The sequence below is a fragment of the Leuresthes tenuis genome, unplaced genomic scaffold, assembly GCF_036924035.1.
Source record: "Leuresthes tenuis unplaced genomic scaffold, fLeuTen1.0.hap1 SCAF_3, whole genome shotgun sequence".
NCBI lineage: Eukaryota > Metazoa > Chordata > Actinopteri > Atheriniformes > Atherinopsidae > Leuresthes > Leuresthes tenuis.
This window is the reverse complement of record NW_027325357.1, coordinates 22,263,395-22,280,423: the sequence shown is the minus strand read 5'-3', so window position 1 is coordinate 22,280,423 and position 17,029 is coordinate 22,263,395. Positions and strand designations below refer to the sequence as shown.

The 17,029-nt window shown below is 42.8% G+C and overlaps 2 protein-coding genes across 2 annotated transcripts; one reads left to right on the top strand and one right to left on the bottom strand.

The window, feature by feature from the left end:
• The first annotated feature begins 6,867 nt into the window (after positions 1-6,867).
• Positions 6,868-8,867, top strand: msx1a (muscle segment homeobox 1a). Its single transcript, XM_072382570.1, has 2 exons — positions 6,868-7,404; positions 7,652-8,867. Exons 1-2 carry the CDS (start codon positions 6,975-6,977, stop codon positions 8,068-8,070), a joined length of 849 nt encoding a protein of 282 aa, XP_072238671.1. The 5' UTR covers positions 6,868-6,974; the 3' UTR covers positions 8,071-8,867.
• A 6,176-nt stretch (positions 8,868-15,043) lies between these two features.
• cytl1 (cytokine like 1) lies at positions 15,044-16,898 on the bottom strand. Its single transcript, XM_072383185.1, has 4 exons — positions 16,692-16,898; positions 16,556-16,600; positions 16,026-16,172; positions 15,044-15,922 (listed from the first exon to the last, which is right to left on the bottom strand). The coding sequence occupies exons 1-4, from the start codon at positions 16,836-16,838 to the stop codon at positions 15,821-15,823; spliced, it is 441 nt and encodes a 146-aa protein (XP_072239286.1). The 5' UTR covers positions 16,839-16,898; the 3' UTR covers positions 15,044-15,820.
• Positions 16,899-17,029: the final 131 nt, after the last annotated feature.

Sequence of the window (17,029 nt, the reverse complement as noted above, 5' to 3'; positions counted from 1 at the left end):
TGTGTGTGTGTGAGTGTGTGTGTCGTGGGTATCTGACTGGAACCTTCAAACGGAAACTAAGACATTGAATCAGACACAAACAAAACTAATATCAGAGTGAAGGTGTATTTTTAAATAATGACAGTTTTTCCCTTTTTCCTCACCAAAAACACAAGACATAATGCTCATTTAACTTTAAGGAATATATTAAGTCAAATGTTTCTGACTGTTTGTTCGCCAGTGACTCACAAGGCTGTTGAGTGTAAACAAGTCTACCTTTAAAACTCCAGAACTGTGCAATCTTTCTCCCACTTTGATTTCACACAACAAATAAAGGGTCTGTACCACAGTAATGTCATGCAAAGCTGAGTTTGACACAAATCCTCCCGCATTCCTGCTGCTTGAGGCGAAGTCAGCTGCCCTTTACAAGCAGAAGATTTCTTGTGCCTGTGATCCTGCTGGCCACAGGGAGGCAGAGAGAGATGAAGGACATCACCTGTATAAAACAAGGGGAAAAAAACAAAACAACTCCTCATCATTTTGGGCTTTACCCACATTTAAAGGATTAGGCAGCCTGAGTCAGCAGAGGGTCACTGGAAATGGCAATCCTCTGGGTGGAGACAAGCAAAAGACAGGGGGTGAGTCAGGTTAGGACGGTGACGGGGGGCTACGAGAGGCTCAACCTCTTCTGGATAAACTTGAGATGCATACGGTTGTAGACTTGTGAGATTAGGATGGAGCCAAGTCTGCTATGCAGTGATCTGATGGACAGGGCACTTAGATGTAACCCCCCCCACACACACCTCCCGATTCACTGCCAACCCCCCCTTTTTTTTGTTAATTTGCTTTTCTTTGGCCAGATCCAGAAAGCAAAGGGAACAGCCCAAAATAATGGGCTTAAGGTTTCCACATGGTGCAACTGAAGGCAGAGGTTTCCACACCTTTTCTACAAACCCTTATGACTGCATTTCAAAACCTGTTTGTCTCAGATGTCAGTTACAAAATAATTAATTCCTGAAACAACTACCCACGGCCATTGTTATTCCTTCTATTTGACTAAAGATGGAAAATGATTATATTTCCATGAGAAAATGTATTTATTGTAAATGGTAGGGTGGACACATTAAGGCCATTTGTTTATTGTATAAGGTGCAAAAAGATGTCAGCTGTAATGTAGCATAACTAGTATTTTAAGATAAAAATACAAAACAAAATTGACTTTTAAAAAATACACATAATAATGGCAATAATAATAATGATAATTATTATTACACAATTTCCATATGATCAGAAGCTACCTGAGAGATAGTGAAAACAGTATCTATCTTAAAATAATCTTTTCATTAGTTCTACAATTTGTTTTGAGCGCCTGACAGCGATGCCTCACTTCCTTCATTTCATCATCAAGCATATTTTTAATGACCTCGTCTTGAACTGATTTGTTGCTAAAACCATTGCTTGTTATGCGCTTATTAAGCATTTAATTTAGTTTCTATCAACAAGAGCACTCCGCGCTTGAAAGGCCCAAATGACTTATCGAAATAAATCCCATGATTTGCCATTAGTTAATCAGTCCATTCAAGATATCATATTAGCCAGACCAGTGATTTGCAAATGATTTCAGTGTGCTCGCTGTTTAATGGCGCGAGAGAAATAAAGGGGCAATAATTCAACTTCACACCAATGGCACTACCTCGGGTAATTGAGATGTCTTTTGGCTGAACGATGAAATGCTGCAAATTCAAAAAGCCGCAGTTTTATCTGAATTCCACAGAGCAGCCGAGGGGGCAGGCACAGTCGCAGATACCACCGCCCAAACGGTCAAATGATTTTGCTTTTAAAGTCACGCAGGGGTCACGGTGCGAGGGATGCTGATCCCATCGGGCTGAGGGCGCGCGTGCAGACGTGTAAAAGCGTATAAGTGCACCATGAGTGTGCAGCAAAAGGACGGAGGAATGAAGAAGAGACTCGTTTTCATACAAAAACGCAAAGAAGAAAAAAAATCTCAACCGTCAGTGGAGACGGGATGATATCTAAACACAAATTAAAAGATTGAAAATGTTCCCTTTCGTTTCTTTGCGGCATTTATTTACATATTCACTTATTTTATTTAGTTTTTCCCCCAGTATGGTACAATTTTAGAGGACATAAGAGAAAAACTTCACAGCAGCAACAACATAATAACAAAAATAATTTCTTCTGATTATTATTATTCTTTCTACAATATGTAACATGAAAAACAAGACATTGTTTTAAATGAGTTGAACATTACAAATCCCCTGAAACTTAATGTCAGCCTAAATGTGTGGGTTATAATTTTTTTTTTTAAAGCTCACAAAAATAAGAATAAAATCATTTGATAACATAGAATAAAACATTACCGATCCTTTCAGAATTTCACGAAAATTAATGAGATATAACCACTGGAACAAATAACGACACCAAAGGAGGAAAGGGGTAATATATTCATCTGTTGTGGCAACTTTCCTTGTAGAAATTCATACGTCTGGAGACTAAAAGAAGGACTTGTGTTTCTGGTCTTTATCATAATCAAACGCGTGTTACTCGCTAACTTTAACACTATAAGAAGCTGGTGGGTTTATTTGGCCACCTCAAACAGTATTCTTCCTACAAGTGTTAGGACTATAGTTCCTGAATAACCGCAGTCCCGCGCCGTGGCGGCAGGTTTATTAATCAGCGGATTGATATTAAAATAGGAGGTGATGCGGTCACGGGTGTGCCGATGGAGAAGGCTGCTGAGGTTTTAACAGACAGATTGAACCAATCAGAGCAAAGTACCAGAATCATCTTGCATCTCAGTGTGTATGTGTCTGAAAGAAGCAAAACACTAACCCAAACATGCGTCTTTCCTTCAAAAAGGGGGGAGGGAAAAAAAGAGAGGGTTTGGGGGCATTAGACAATGTTTCCGACTTTCATCTGCATCACATCAAAGGCAATTAGGTGCCTGGGTATCACATTTTCATGCAGACAACTTAAAATCAGCACACATCCTGATTTTGTGGCGATGCCACGCACATATTTCTTTTCAGAGAGTCTCCTCGGACAATGTGCCCCCCGCTAGTCTGGCGACAGCCGAGCCGAGAGGCTTTTTTTCCTCTCAACCGCAAGAGGGTTTTTTATCATCCCCCATCACCGCGGGGACGCATTCATCCTGCCTGTCAGCCCGGGAAAGGTGAGGGAGATGAATGAGAAGTAAAGTTATGTAAGCGGTGCGTTTGATTGACTTGGAGAGTTAATAATCCCATCATATATTTCTTCTTTACCGAGCCGCACGAAGTATTTTTTATTTTTTCCAATCGTCGAGGCTTTGGATGCATTTATCATCGTCCGCCGGCACGCTTTCACATTTGGACTGTATTTCTCTGCGAGCTGCTGCTTTGCAGCTGTTCAACGAGGCTTGAAAGACTGAACAGTGGACTGGGTTAGACTGGGGGAAAAAAGGATAGTCAAATGGCTGTTTCTGTTGTCACCTTGACTTTTACCAGGCCACATGTGTCATTTAAACACAGCCAACTGATGGGGATATATGTGTCGAATCACACGTGTGTGCTACGTTTTCAAATCTAACGCTTAAAGCGTCGTGCTTTGAAAGGCTCAGATACATTTTGTGACCTTCTCTTTGTTTGATATATTTCATGACATGTTATGGCAGCCTCTGGCAAGTCTATTAAAATAAAACAAAAACATTAACCCTAATATCATAAGACAATTCAATATTTAAATCGGCATAATGGTAAAAACAAACTTCAGAGAACGAAGTAAAAACTTGCGGACACGCAGGTACACCTGCCAAACTGACTGAGCCGCTGTGTGCTGAGTGTGAATTGTATCTTGAAGCTTAAATGACCGAGAGGCATTGTTACTTAGTGGCAGCAAAGTGCCCCGATCCGCCTGATTGCGCTAATTGCTTTGAAACAGGATACATTATCTACAATTATGGAGACCTTGGGTCTGAATGTCGTTTGCCCGTTTAATTTCTCTGTAGGTGCATCACGATTAAATGAACTCAAGACCGCAAAAATGACGCAGACACTACTTCAGACTCTTCAAGAGGTCACAAAACCGAAGATTACACTTTCACGCCATTTTTTTGTCGACAAAGCATGCGTAGCGTGTAGAGCTTCAAGCAGGCGCCAGTTGGTCCATTAATGAAAGATTTGGGAGTTCATACTCACACGTGCGATGCCATTGTTCCCAGACCAAAGTCGCTTACATGCACCAAGTGCAAACATTTCGCCTGAAAATGCCTGCTGACATCTACTGTGCCTTTTTTATGTCTTTACAGTCTAAATTGACAGAGCCCCCATGAAAAGGGTTAAGACAACTTTCAGCGGAGGCAACAATGGGCCTTTGTCTGGAGTCCCTGCCTCCTGGCTGCGAATCAAAGGTAGTTTATGAAGTTAAATAAAGGCCCAGTGGGCCTTACAGTTTTTAACTCAACTCAAGCCCTCATTTGTTGCCTCGGGATTTAAATAAAACGCTATGGTAACCGTCTTCTCCACCGCATTTCAGACGTTTTTTCAAGGTGACTGTTTTGGGATGGTAGCTGCCACGGATACAATGTTTTTATTTTTTTTTTATTTTTTACCAGCACCACCAAGGAAAATAACCTGACTACAACCAAGAAGCACAGGCAGTCAAAATCTAGGTTTATGAAAATCATAAAATCACAATGTGAGTGTAGTTTTCAGAGATTGGGGGGGGGGGGGGGGGCGGGGGGGGGGGGGGGGTCGGGCAATGTGTGGCTTGCTCATCGATCCAAAAAGAGCATCCTCTGATAGTTCCCTGTTTTAATGATCTGACAGCGGCGGACAAATAAGCACCTCACCTCGCCGCAGCGTGCGTTAATGTGCCTCTTGTGTGCCTTTTTTTTTTGTTTTTACCCACACTGGTGTAACGAGTTAGTTAAGTGTTTGAGCCCCTCAGCAGAGGGAAGGTTTTTTAGTCGGACGTGGGAGCCCGGGGGACTCCGATGACTTCAAAGCCTTCGGAGTCCAATGCCCTTCGCTCTAGGTTCGAGGTTTTAAGTGTTTCCAAACGCACTGCAGCTGCGTTTTGAGCATCCATGGCCTGCAAATACAGGATGTGTAGCTGAGATAATGATAAATGAAGACCGGAGTGTTGTTTTTTTTCTCTTTCTGCCCCCCTCCCCCCGCTCCGGGGTAGCCAGACTAAATCATCTGGTTTAAAATGCAAGACAGTGACCACCGGAAGCTTCAATCAAAAGTGTGAGGAGATATATTCAGGCCCACCTGTTGTGTAAGAAACTTAAACGCAGTGACTCAAAAACAATAATTGACTGTAATCATTCATTTAGAGCCCCTGGTGTAAGATCATGCCAAACTTGAGCCCATAGCTAATTATTTACCTTATCGGGTTTATCTTTATCGCCTCCTGAGCAAATCACTGTCACCTTGAAATTGCACCTAATGCGAAGGATGCCATTTAATATTCTATCCAACCGCGAAAATTTATGAGGCACTGTTTCCAAAAGAGATGTATCCTTCTAGTCTATGAAAGGGCTTTTTTTTTTATGATTTTCATCCCCAAAGGAATCGTTCTGAACAGCCCATTCACCCCTGGAAGGAGTCCTGACAGCGGCTCCCCTCAGTTATATCCGCGGTGCGCGCGATGTGTTTCTTGGGAAACACTTGCTCCAAAGAATCCTTTTCAGCGCGTGGACTCGCAGTAGTCGATGGGCGCTGACCTTTCCCTCCGAGGAGCCTATATTACACCGCTATAGCGTTTATTCGAAGCGATAGAAATAGCGTGCGATCAGCTGAGAAAAAGCTAATTTCTCAGGCTGAATGCCTCTGTGTCCCAGGGCTAGGGCGGATAGCGGAGGAGGCGGTGCTGCGCCCTCCGTGCGGGTTCAACTTTTTCAATAGTCTCCCAAAAGTGGGGCCCTTTGATCCGGGCCGCTGCTGGCGCCTAAAAACAACATAACTTGTCTGCCCATTAAGGAGACTGACAAATCGTGACAGATTGTTTATTCTTGGCAATTAGCGACGCGTACGCAACATCGAGAACTGCAGCAAACAACTGCCTTTACTCCAACATTTACCAAGGGAGGAAAATGCGCTTTATTTATCAAGGTAAACCTTACGCATGCATCATGGGGCAATCGGGTGTAACCTACTCTTTCATATAGGTTAGCACGTACATATGTGGTGACACATTTTCCATAGGCGACGACATTTATAAAGAAATACCTTTTCTTGTAGAGGCTAGAGATAATGAGAGGGTACACAGCTCTAACCAGGTAAATCAATGACAGTCCTGAGTTAAATCCCTCCTTGGCTCCACGCTGCCTCCTCCCCTTTGCTCCGACTCCACATAATTTTTTTTACTTTAATGGATGTAGTCAAAGTGTGTGTGTGTGTGTGTGTATGTGGGGGTGGGGGGGGGGGATCCCTCCCCCAGACCAATAATTACCCGTAAATGACCGCAAATGCCTGTGTTTCAATCTGATAGAGCCCGCAGCCATCAATAAACAGCTCGCTGCGAGAGGTTCGTCACATAAGGAGGAGCAGTAAAGTGCCAAAGTTGTACGGATTGATCCTGTTTTAAGGCTCCAGACGATAAAAGCAGTCCTAGTTACGCTGTTAAAATGGTTCCTAACAGTTACTCCATTTTCATTTGCACTAAAGCCTTTTAGTTTTTTTTTTTTAAATGGAACTTTGGCTCATTAAGTGTTTGTTTTGTTTATGTTTAGGCTATCTGAAGTCTGTTGTTATAAAAAGCAACTATTGTTCAACTTCCCACTCCGACTTTTTCCGCCTCACAGGGTCCAGCCCCCCTCGCCCCTGATTGGCCGCCTCCCCCTCTACGCCTGCATTATTAAAGCCGTGCGCTCCAATTTGGCCACATAAACATGAGGATACCGTCACCTTAACGCTGCAGCTCAACAGCAACTCGTGCTACGGTTTCCGTCAGAGTTAACTAGTCGCTTTACCAGTGCCACTCGGACCTGTATGGCCCCATCTCTGACCGCCATGTCAGCTTTGACCGCTGCTTTGAAAACTGAAGATCTCTCTCCCCGCTCGATTCTCATCAACAGAGGTGAAATGCAGACCAGTCTGAGCCCCGCAGAGGAGACCAGCAAGCCCAAAGTCGCCATTCTACCCTTTAGCGTCGAGGCGCTGATGGCTGATAGGAAGCCCAGCAGAGAGGTGTCATCTCCGGATGCCGCAGCCGGTACGTCCCAAGTGCTGGGAAAGGGGACGCGGATGGGCTCCTTCGGCGGTCTGGATTCTTCGGCTCCTACTTTGCCCATGAGCTCTTCGTTTTCAGTGGGCGAGATTATGAACATGTCAGAGGAGGTGCTGATTAAACCCGAGAGCCCGGATAGTAAAGAGAGGACTTCGTGGATACAGAGTCCACGTTTTTCCCCCACACCTCCAAGTAAGTCATGAAGTTCATATTAGATAAAATCGTCATATTCAAAATCTGTTCGTCTATGTTAATATTTACCCTGGTGTTGGAGTAGTGTTAAGACTAAGACTTATTAAGACTAAGTTAGGGACAGTCTAAATAGAATTTCAGTGCTGGTCTAGCTTGCTTCGTGTCACTGATGATTGCACTGATTTCTCCTGCGAATTGAAAGCAGGGTTTTGAACTAAATCGTTTTTGTTTGTTTTTTTATTTCAAGGACGACTGAGTCCTCCTGCCTGTCCGCTGCGAAAACACAAGACGAACAGAAAGCCCCGAACCCCCTTCACTACGTCCCAGCTGCTCGCCCTTGAGAGAAAGTTCCGCCAGAAGCAGTACCTTTCCATCGCCGAGCGCGCAGAGTTCTCCAGCTCCCTCAACTTAACGGAGACCCAGGTTAAAATCTGGTTTCAGAACAGGAGAGCCAAAGCCAAGCGTCTGCAGGAGGCAGAGCTTGAAAAACTGAAAATGGCAGCCAAGCCAATGCTGCCACCAGCCTTCGGGATTTCCTTTCCTCTCGGTGCGCACGTCCCCGCGTCCTACTCGGGGTCGCACCCGTTTCAGAGGCACTCGCTGCCCGTGTCTCCGGTGGGACTGTACGCCGCACACGTGGGATACAGTATGTACCATCTCGCTTGACAGGGACGCAGGATGAGGGGGGCGAGCGCAGTGGGACACAAGGGGGTTAGGACTACTTTGTGAGGGCCTCAAGAGAGAAGGGGCCCTGTGGACTGGTGAGGTGACACAGCACTAAAGAAGCATCCTGGTGGGGAGGTCAGTGTCACATCTGGTCAGGGGGCCAAGGCCTCCTAACGGACCCCCTTCTGAGGACCTTGAAGTTTTTCCACCTCTCCTGACCTCTTGAGTAAGTTCACACACTGCAAAAATAATCCAACTTTATCAGTCATTTAATCTGAAAGTCGTAGATATGGAATGTAAAGCAAACACCAAAAGTCTTATTTTTAGAGGAAGGAGATGACGGTGGGACTAAATGACTTTAAGATGGACATTTTTTTTTTTTGCGGTGGAAAACAACTTGTAGCGCCATGATATATCATGACTGGAGAGTCAGGTATGGACAGTAAACAGTGTGTCTGACACAGCCCACTCCTGTGGTGAAAGGTGGCTTTAAGGGTATCCCTGGGCCGCTGTCACACTACAGAAACCCCATACCTTCCCTCTGTTTGATTTGTTTTTTCTGCATTCATATCAATGCGAAGCCTTCGTGGGTTAGTAAGTCGGTGTAAATGAGTGCTCTTTGTGAACCACAGCATTTGTTTTTTTTATAACAGCACTGTCTGTTGTCGGATTGACTCCCTTCGGAAGGGAAATATGTACTGTAAAATAATGTATATTTGAAGAATATCCTCATTTATATTATGAATATATTTGTGACATAACTTAACAATAAATTGTTTATTCTTTTTCATGAAGAAGTTGTTCGTTTTGATTGACGCTTGTTGGTTATTTTGTTGACTATTTACGGGTAAAAAAATGTGGGGAAAAAACAATATATATATATATTATATATATATTACGAATTTAATGAAAACTTATCCATTTTCGATGAGGTTGAGGGATCTTTTAGCTGTTGGAACTTGATGATCAGGAGACATTCCATTGGACAAAACACACGGACAAATAAAAAAACAAAAGGAAATAACAAGGGTGAGCAGTTCTTATTATTATCACAGAAAAGAAATCGTCCAGTGACCACCACAAAGGCTGACATTTCTTCAGTTTGTCTCCAACCCGTCACGCTCACGTCTCACAGTGCTGTGAATTTAAATTGGTCACATGCTATTTGTCGGAATGTATTGCTACAGCTGTCACCTATTGCTTTGAGACAACTAACCCAGATTTTGTTGGCGCCAGAAGAGTTTAAAGGGTGGAGTTGGAGGTGGGAGGGGGGCAGCCCGTTGGGCTGACTTCAAAACGCGCCGATAAATATTGGAGATTGCCTTTCTGGCCGAAATTGCTCGTAAACAATCCGCTGGAGTGTCATTATGTGTGTTTAGGGTGTAAAATGAGCCAGGTGACACTCCATTATGGGGAGGGCTGGGTGGTGTAGAGTCCATGTGCCGCTGCAACAATAACACCACAAAAGCAAAACGTCTTCACTTAAACTTGAAGTCGTTTTCTGCCATCAGGGAGACTTAAATGCGAAAAGAGCCATCAGATGGGAGGGGGGGTTACAGGCCTCTTCACAGCAATTTTGAAGGCTTTCTCCGGACTTTCCTGCCTTTCAGGCAGGGGTTAAACTCGAGTAAAATAATTGCTGTAATGAGCAAAGGCAATCTTCCGCAGACAGAGGCCGGCTCCAGCGAGGCTGTAGCTCCAGGCAAGGCGGAACTTTTATCATTCCTAAAATGTCAACGGGGGACTGGGACGGGCAAAACTTCAGCTCGACGCGCTGCGATTTCCACAAGCTGCCAACGCGCCCTGCACTTTCTTTCCCTCAAGAATCACTTGCAAACTTTTGAGATATGGGATGTTTCCTTTGAGCGCGTCTTGATTCGCAATGCGTTAACCCCCCTCCCTCAGACACTATCCACTCTATCTTCCCCATGAAGCACGAATTAATACATAATCCACGACAATAAATTGAAATCACACGCACGAATGCTCGACCTGAAAGGGAGAGAAACTTGACACAAAAGAGCCAAAGGGGATCAGTCCATTCTTCTTAACTCTTTCATTCTTTTGTCCCCTGCTCTCTATCTTGCCAGGGGCCAAAACAGAAAACAAAAGTCACTTGTTTATATCATCCAAAAGATCACAGGAGGCTTTTTGACTCCGTAGTAAAACCTCTTGATCCCCATGAGAGGCAAATGGGTTATTAGCATGGATAAAAGATTATGAAAGAAGAGGCCTTTGACCTTTGTTCACTGTTTGTTACGGAATGGAGCCAAACTTAATGGGACTTTTTAAGTAGAAAAAGAATACGTTTGTGGAGTCCACAAATTTCCCAGTAACACGAGTTAATGTGTGTTAATAACACTGCATCCACAACAGCCTACTTGTATAAGAAAAAAAAAACTCCTGGATGCTCCCTTTTTTATGATCCCGACTTTTCTTTCCTTCTTTCATCCCCTTCTTTTTTTAATTTAACCGTTTAACTTGCCTGACACCTTATAAAAAAAGGAGCTTCAGGAATAAACCAGTCACGAATAATTTGATCGGAAACGCATCGATTTAACGTTTCCATGAGGTCATTTGGACATTTCAAGATTTTTTTCGTTGGTTGTTTCCAAATGAGCAAGACCATGCTTCACTGAGACAAAAGACCGGTAACTTCTGCAGATGTGATGATTTGTCGTTGTTGAGAGTTAAAAGTCTGTCTCGAAAACTGACTCATGCAAAAATATCAGATAAAGTGCTCTTATTAGTTACTTAATTGACTGATGACAAACACTAAATCTCTCAAAGCCCAACTTTCTGTCAGATACCACACCACCACCTTCTGTTCACAGGCAGATTAACAGAAGACAGACCAAAAAAAAAAAGGGGGAAAAAAGGTGTCACGTTTGCCCTCATGAAATCATTCTGAGGCCAGTTTTACCTTTACGTTAATTCATGATCTACAGTCACTTTGGGAAGTTATCAACTCTCTCTGGTATCTATTGTGTTTTCGGCCCTTTTGGGGCCCCACCACCCATTTTTGATATGTTCGACATAAAATGAGAGATCTCAGCGGCCCTCTGAAATGTTTATGATCCGGTGATCTCACCATCATCAGCCCCATATGCCGTTAGGAAATCCTCCTGTATCACCCGTGTTCAAAAGTAAAGGTGAAAACAAATCAGAGAAATAAATGAGTCAGTGGTATTCAGACAGGAATCAGATATGCTAACAGTAACACCTTAAGACTTAATGAATGATTAAAGTCAGCCCCGCGTTCTTGCATGAAACCACACGCCTACAGGCCGGCCATGAAGTCAAGTCTTAATAATGCCGCATGAATGTTATAAATCAGAACTCCAAAGAGGGCCATCACCACCATCATTTCTTGCGTGTGTCTCTACCAAAAAGAGCAATAAAACCAGCCCCCTGCAGAAAAAAAAACAGATGTTCCTGTGGAATTTACAGGAATATTACAGTGCGTCTCTTAAGAAACGGAATCCAACAAACTCACCACGAAGTCGGTTTTGAAACAATCACAGAGGACGAGTCAATATGAAACAGAGAGGATATCATTGGGCCTGCATTATTAAGTCGGACAGAAGGGCTTCGGAAACAGGCTTCAGGGCAATTTGCTGCTCAGAAAGCGGATGAAAACAACTATGATAATCATAACATTCCATATGGCCTATTGTTTATCGTTATCTTCTTGTCGGTTTACCAGCTCTCTTTATATTATCTGCAAAGGGTAAACCGTAGTATTGTATGTGTAGATCATAAGGAAATCTGAGCGAATCTGAAGCAACTGCGCATAATGACCACTAGAGGGCAGCGATGTCTTCGTCTACAGGTGTCACGAAGGGTGTGGATGTCCTGCACACGTGACTTGACTTTAGTCACTCAACACTAAAGAATCAGGAGATAACAATCGCGTCACATTGCGCAATGCTATTCAGTAATGAACCAGTTTAGTATTGAACTGCACCAGAAGTCCAGCGTTCCAGAGAAGGTCTCGATTACCTCAACGCTCAAAAACACGGAACAGCTTTATAAGGTGCATTTACTGTTGACAGGGGGAAACATGGTTCACTGTATAACACAGCCTATGTCCTTCCCCAAGTTTACTGAGCAACATAATTGTGCGTCGAGTCTGCCAGTCTTCTAATGGAAATTAAGGGGGAAACATTCTCTTACGCGAACTAATGAGGCAGCATTTCTTCTAAAATGCAATAAAAGTGGTAAATGTGATGGAAAATTGCCTGAAAACCCCATAAACTAATCGGAATCACAAACTGCATCGGCGCTCCTTTAATATAAATGGGTTTGTGATGTGTTCTTTACAAGGAAATTTGTTTCAACAAAGCAGAGAATGATTATTGTCACCCCTGGGCTGGAGCGGTTTTTACTGTGGAGCGTTTAAGTGTTTTGGGTGCAGCGTCACTGAACATAAAACTGTTACATTACCTGGCCTCCCGTGGTTTAAATGCTCAGCTCTCGTTTTGCCTTGAAAGAAGGTGCGTTGCACGGTCCCATAATCACGATTAATAAGAACAGCAATTAAGCTTTATAACCCCGCTGTGGACTGATTTCCCAAACAAGCCACATTGCGCCGACTTACAATTCCGCCTTTGCAGGGTCAGTTAATTACCTGTGAGGGGCTCAGAAGCAAGAGTTTGAGTCTTGGCACAAAGAAAAATGCGCCTTGCGCAACACGAGCCACACTGAAATTAAACAGCAGATTGTTAAATGGCTATAAAATGATTAGTAGGCTATTCTGCACAGGACTGAGGACGCTGAGACTCTTTTTTAATATAGCTCAGAGTTTCAAGGATCATAAAAGGACACCTGGATGTTGTCACATTACTGTGGATATTACAACACACCGATATTGTGTTTTTGGAATTATTAACAGGCCGAGGTTTTCGAACACCAGCTATATTCGCATAAAATTGTTTATTTATGCAGGTGCTTTCCTAGTGCACACGTTGCTCGGGAATTAGAAAAGAACATTGACACATAAATCCCTGTATAGCTTCCGTTTAATAAATGATAAACAAAGGCGGCAAATGAACTTTGAACTCAACCTCCTCTTGGTGTAATAAATAAGTCTCACAACCCTAAAATTAGTTAAAAGGGCATGTAGATATTTGGCACTCGTGTGATTGTAGGATCATCCTGTTGCCATATAAAAATAGGAAAATCAAGACTTCTTATGTTGCAGTGTGGTACCTGTGAAACTAGCACCACCTTGTGATGGACCAAAGCACTTTTCCACCGTGTGTGTGACGTTCAGTCAACAGAAGACCACTCTGCCTTCCTCAGAGTTGCCTTTGTTCTGCTCCTGCAGAGCTGGTGCCACAACAATCTCAAGCAGTCTAAATGCAACTGTTGTCCTGTAATATCCCAGCAATTAATCAACCTTCACACAAGATCTGCTGACCTCAGTGTGATAACATCTCTGCGAAATGTGGCAGGCTGCAGGCATACTATGAAGCAGTTGTAGCCTTGAGTAAGGCCAAATGCAAATTCAGAACAGATGCAAAGATTCATACATCTCTGTTGAAGATATTTCCATGATGGGGAACATTTCGAGAATATTTGCAGACAAAAAACAAACAACAACAAAACATCAAAGCAACAGCAGGAACTCCGGCTGCTTTGGGGGCAAATTTGCAAACATGCAAAGTGCAATTTGCAGAAGTTTGAACAGGTAATCATATCAATCACATCTAGTGTATAAGACAAGCAAAGTCAGACTATTAATCTCTCACTGTTATAAAACCAAACACTGTGACATTTTTATTGTTTCTTTCATTAAAGACAATGCTCTCTGGCAGCTCAGTCATTCTTTTTATGAGCCAACAACCTGCCAAACATTTTCTCAATGCATAGCTTTACCACAATAAAACAGGCTGGGTGAATGTTCACTGGAACAAGCTACATCACAGATAATATGAGCAGCTGATGCTCAAAGGTTTCAGATGCAATATCATGACTCCTTCATGATACTAATATCAAAATGATTATAGCATTTCCTGTGAAGCTGGATGTTTTAGAACAGATTTCAGTAATATCTGTGTTCACTGACGTGTCATCATCAGGCCATAACACAGTGATTTACAGATCTCATTAAGCTGAGGTAAAACTTTGATTTTCTTTCATCAGATCTCACTCTGGCCTGGTGAATGGTTTTGTAGCTTCGTAGTCATTCACCTCCGCTAAAAGGAAGCCAAGAGTCTTTCCCAAGTTAAAAAACATTCTGGAACTTTCAGCACCACCGGGATGATAATCTAAGTGAGTTTATTTACAGTGTTTTAGAGACCATCTTTAAAACACAGGCAGAAAATTCCTGTTTCATATGATGTGGAATCATTCTGCCATAGAAAAGAATACTGTAAATAAATCCCTACAAGCCCAAAATTTCCACAACGTTCATGTCCATGATGAGTGTATGTGTAGCTGTGTAGCTGTGTATCTGCAAAACATTGCATAGATGAAGGAGAACAATTTGTATTACATGCTTTGGGTTTAAATGGCCTCCAAACACTTCAATACTTGTCTGCTTACAAGAAATGGAGTTGCCACCACCCTGGCTGCAGATAAGATAGTTTAGGCAACAGAGGGCAGCAAAGCCCAGGACTTCAGAGAGTGACCCAAGTTTTAACTGCGCTATTAAAACAATGGCAACTGTACTTGGGCTACAAGCAGAGAAATAATAACAATATATAATAATAAGTTTTATATATGCAGTAAGGTTAGAAACCGCCTTGTGCAAAAGCCACATTTAACTTAACTACATTTGACAGCCAATCAGATATATTGCTGTTTGGTTTATAAATGACTTTTAACCTCAATATACAAATGTATTTTAGTGCAAAATCAAAATCAGAAGAGTATTTAACTGTTTCTGATCTTTTTAGATTCATTGGTAACTGTTGGTCATTAATCAAATCACTGATGGAAAGGAAAAAGAAAACAAAAACAAAAGAACTGATTCAAAAAGAAAAGATTTATTACATATAAGGTATAGTAGTGAATATTGATCGTAAGTGGGTACACATCAAATTAAACATGTTTTTAATATGTCTGTGACAGGCTCTGTTACTTCATATTCATACATAAAAGCATGAAATTCATTTAGCTTCAGGACAAGCAGCAAAATCATCAGAACTCCTCTGGTTTCAAACTGCACAGGAACCGTCTCAGGGAACATAGTGTACAACTGAGAGGCAAAAAAGCAACGCTTGGGGCATCCATTACTTACATAACATTTTCAACCACAACGCTCGACCCTTCAGATGTTTACAAGATGCCATATAGTGCTTCTTTAAGACATGTTTGTCCGACTAAAGGTTATGGTAACACAACACATTTCTCTTAAATGGCACACAAACCTTTGATCAGCCCTGCTAAGTAAGTAGCGGTTAAGCCCCGCTCACAAGCATCTCTTATTGGTTTATTATTACAAGGTTTTCATCGGCATGGTTGGCATTCAGCTCATTTCCTGTGGAAAGTTCTGCACTTCTTGCTGGAATGTAACCACACATGTCCACTAGCATGAATCTGTAGTTAACGGACAGCCACCTATAGGTAGGACATGAATCAGCACTGTGTGCCAAAGCCACATAATGCGCTCTTATGCTGCATCTGAAACAACACAAGCTTTGGTGGTAAATAGTACATGTTTTACTGCTCTACATTTTGCCACTAAAGATTTCCTATGAATACAGCAGCTCAGTGTATGTCTGTGGCCTGCTTTGTGTATGGCTCATCTCTCCTCTTGCAGTAACTGTAGCCTGTCCTCTCCGTAGTGAGGGCTGCTGTGTCCAGTATCAATAGCATTGCAGTCATCTGTGAAAAACACCAAGTCCTGCCAACAAAACAAAACAAAAACAAAAGCATGTATGTGGTCAAGCTGCTTCACCTCCAAAACATCCATCTTGTGGTTAAAAACAGCGCAGAGAGGCGCTCACCCGATAACAAACCCTGGTGATGATGGTGTACAGGTTCTGGATTTTCCGTTTCAGCATCACCATTCTGGGTCGCTCTCTGCAGTGCTGGTTCGGGTGGTTCAGCAGCACATAGAGAAAGTCTCTGAGCTTTGCGGTGATGCATGAGTTCTAGAAAGACAATAAAGGGCTTTTGAAATGGATATGTGTGTCTCCAGTCTTCTTGTGAATATTTCTGCTTCTAATCAGAGATTGCGTTCATGCAAGACACAGATCACAAAGTGCAAATTGCAGGTCAGTGACTCCGCTGATTAGAAATGCATGACATAAAACGTCAGGTGCCCATCAGCTAAATAATGTTAGGAAAGAAAATGGATTAGATTGATTTCTGTGTGCAATCAGATATAGCTACTGTACTGATTTGAACTTTTACACCTTAAAACCCTGTAAATACTTAAAATTGCATTGACAAGAGTGCCCCCCCCCTCCCAAACTACTTACAGGACCCCTGTTTTCCCATATCACATAGTATATGACCCTTGATTCAAACTTACATGCACATCGATGAAGATCGTAGGAAGAACCTCAGCACACGTTTTCTGCACCCCAACAAACAAAGTCATTAGAGTACAGAGGAAGTTACGGTCTACAGTGATGGAAGTGACAATCGAGTAAAGTGAAATAGCTTACGGTGCGATGGAAATTGTGGATTTTTTCCAGTAGAGTCATGATTTCTTTGCTCAGACCGAGCGCTCTGGAGTAGCAGGTTGGAGGTGCGCACTCCGAGCGGAGCACGAAGCTGAGAAAGCACACGAGAGCTGCGGGTCCCAGCCTCATGTCGGCAACCCTCTGCCGCTCACCACTAAAAGTTCGGCTGCTTGTGCAGTCTTTCTAGAAGTATTGAGGGGGCCTGGCTGCATTTTTGATGATGGAGTGGCAGGGGTGGGGAACGGAGGATGACGTGGGAGTTCTGCGAGGCTGCGAGAAAAATATTTGGAGTCTGCTGAAGAGCAAATCACGCAAGCTCC

Excerpts from the sequence above, each read along its gene's own strand:
- cytl1 (XM_072383185.1), bottom strand. The coding sequence starts at position 16,838 with ATGAGGCTGGGACCCGCAGCTCTCGTGTGCTTTCTCAGCTTCGTGCTC. Across the intron at positions 16,173-16,555 it reads CGATCTTCATCGATGTGCAT|AACTCATGCATCACCGCAAA; the intron begins GTAAGTTTGAAT and ends TTGTCTTTCTAG. Across the intron at positions 15,923-16,025 it reads TCACCAGGGTTTGTTATCGG|GACTTGGTGTTTTTCACAGA; the intron begins GTGAGCGCCTCT and ends TTTTGTTGGCAG.
- msx1a (XM_072382570.1), top strand. The coding sequence starts at position 6,975 with ATGGCCCCATCTCTGACCGCCATGTCAGCTTTGACCGCTGCTTTGAAA. Across the intron at positions 7,405-7,651 it reads TTTTTCCCCCACACCTCCAA|GACGACTGAGTCCTCCTGCC; the intron begins GTAAGTCATGAA and ends TTTTATTTCAAG.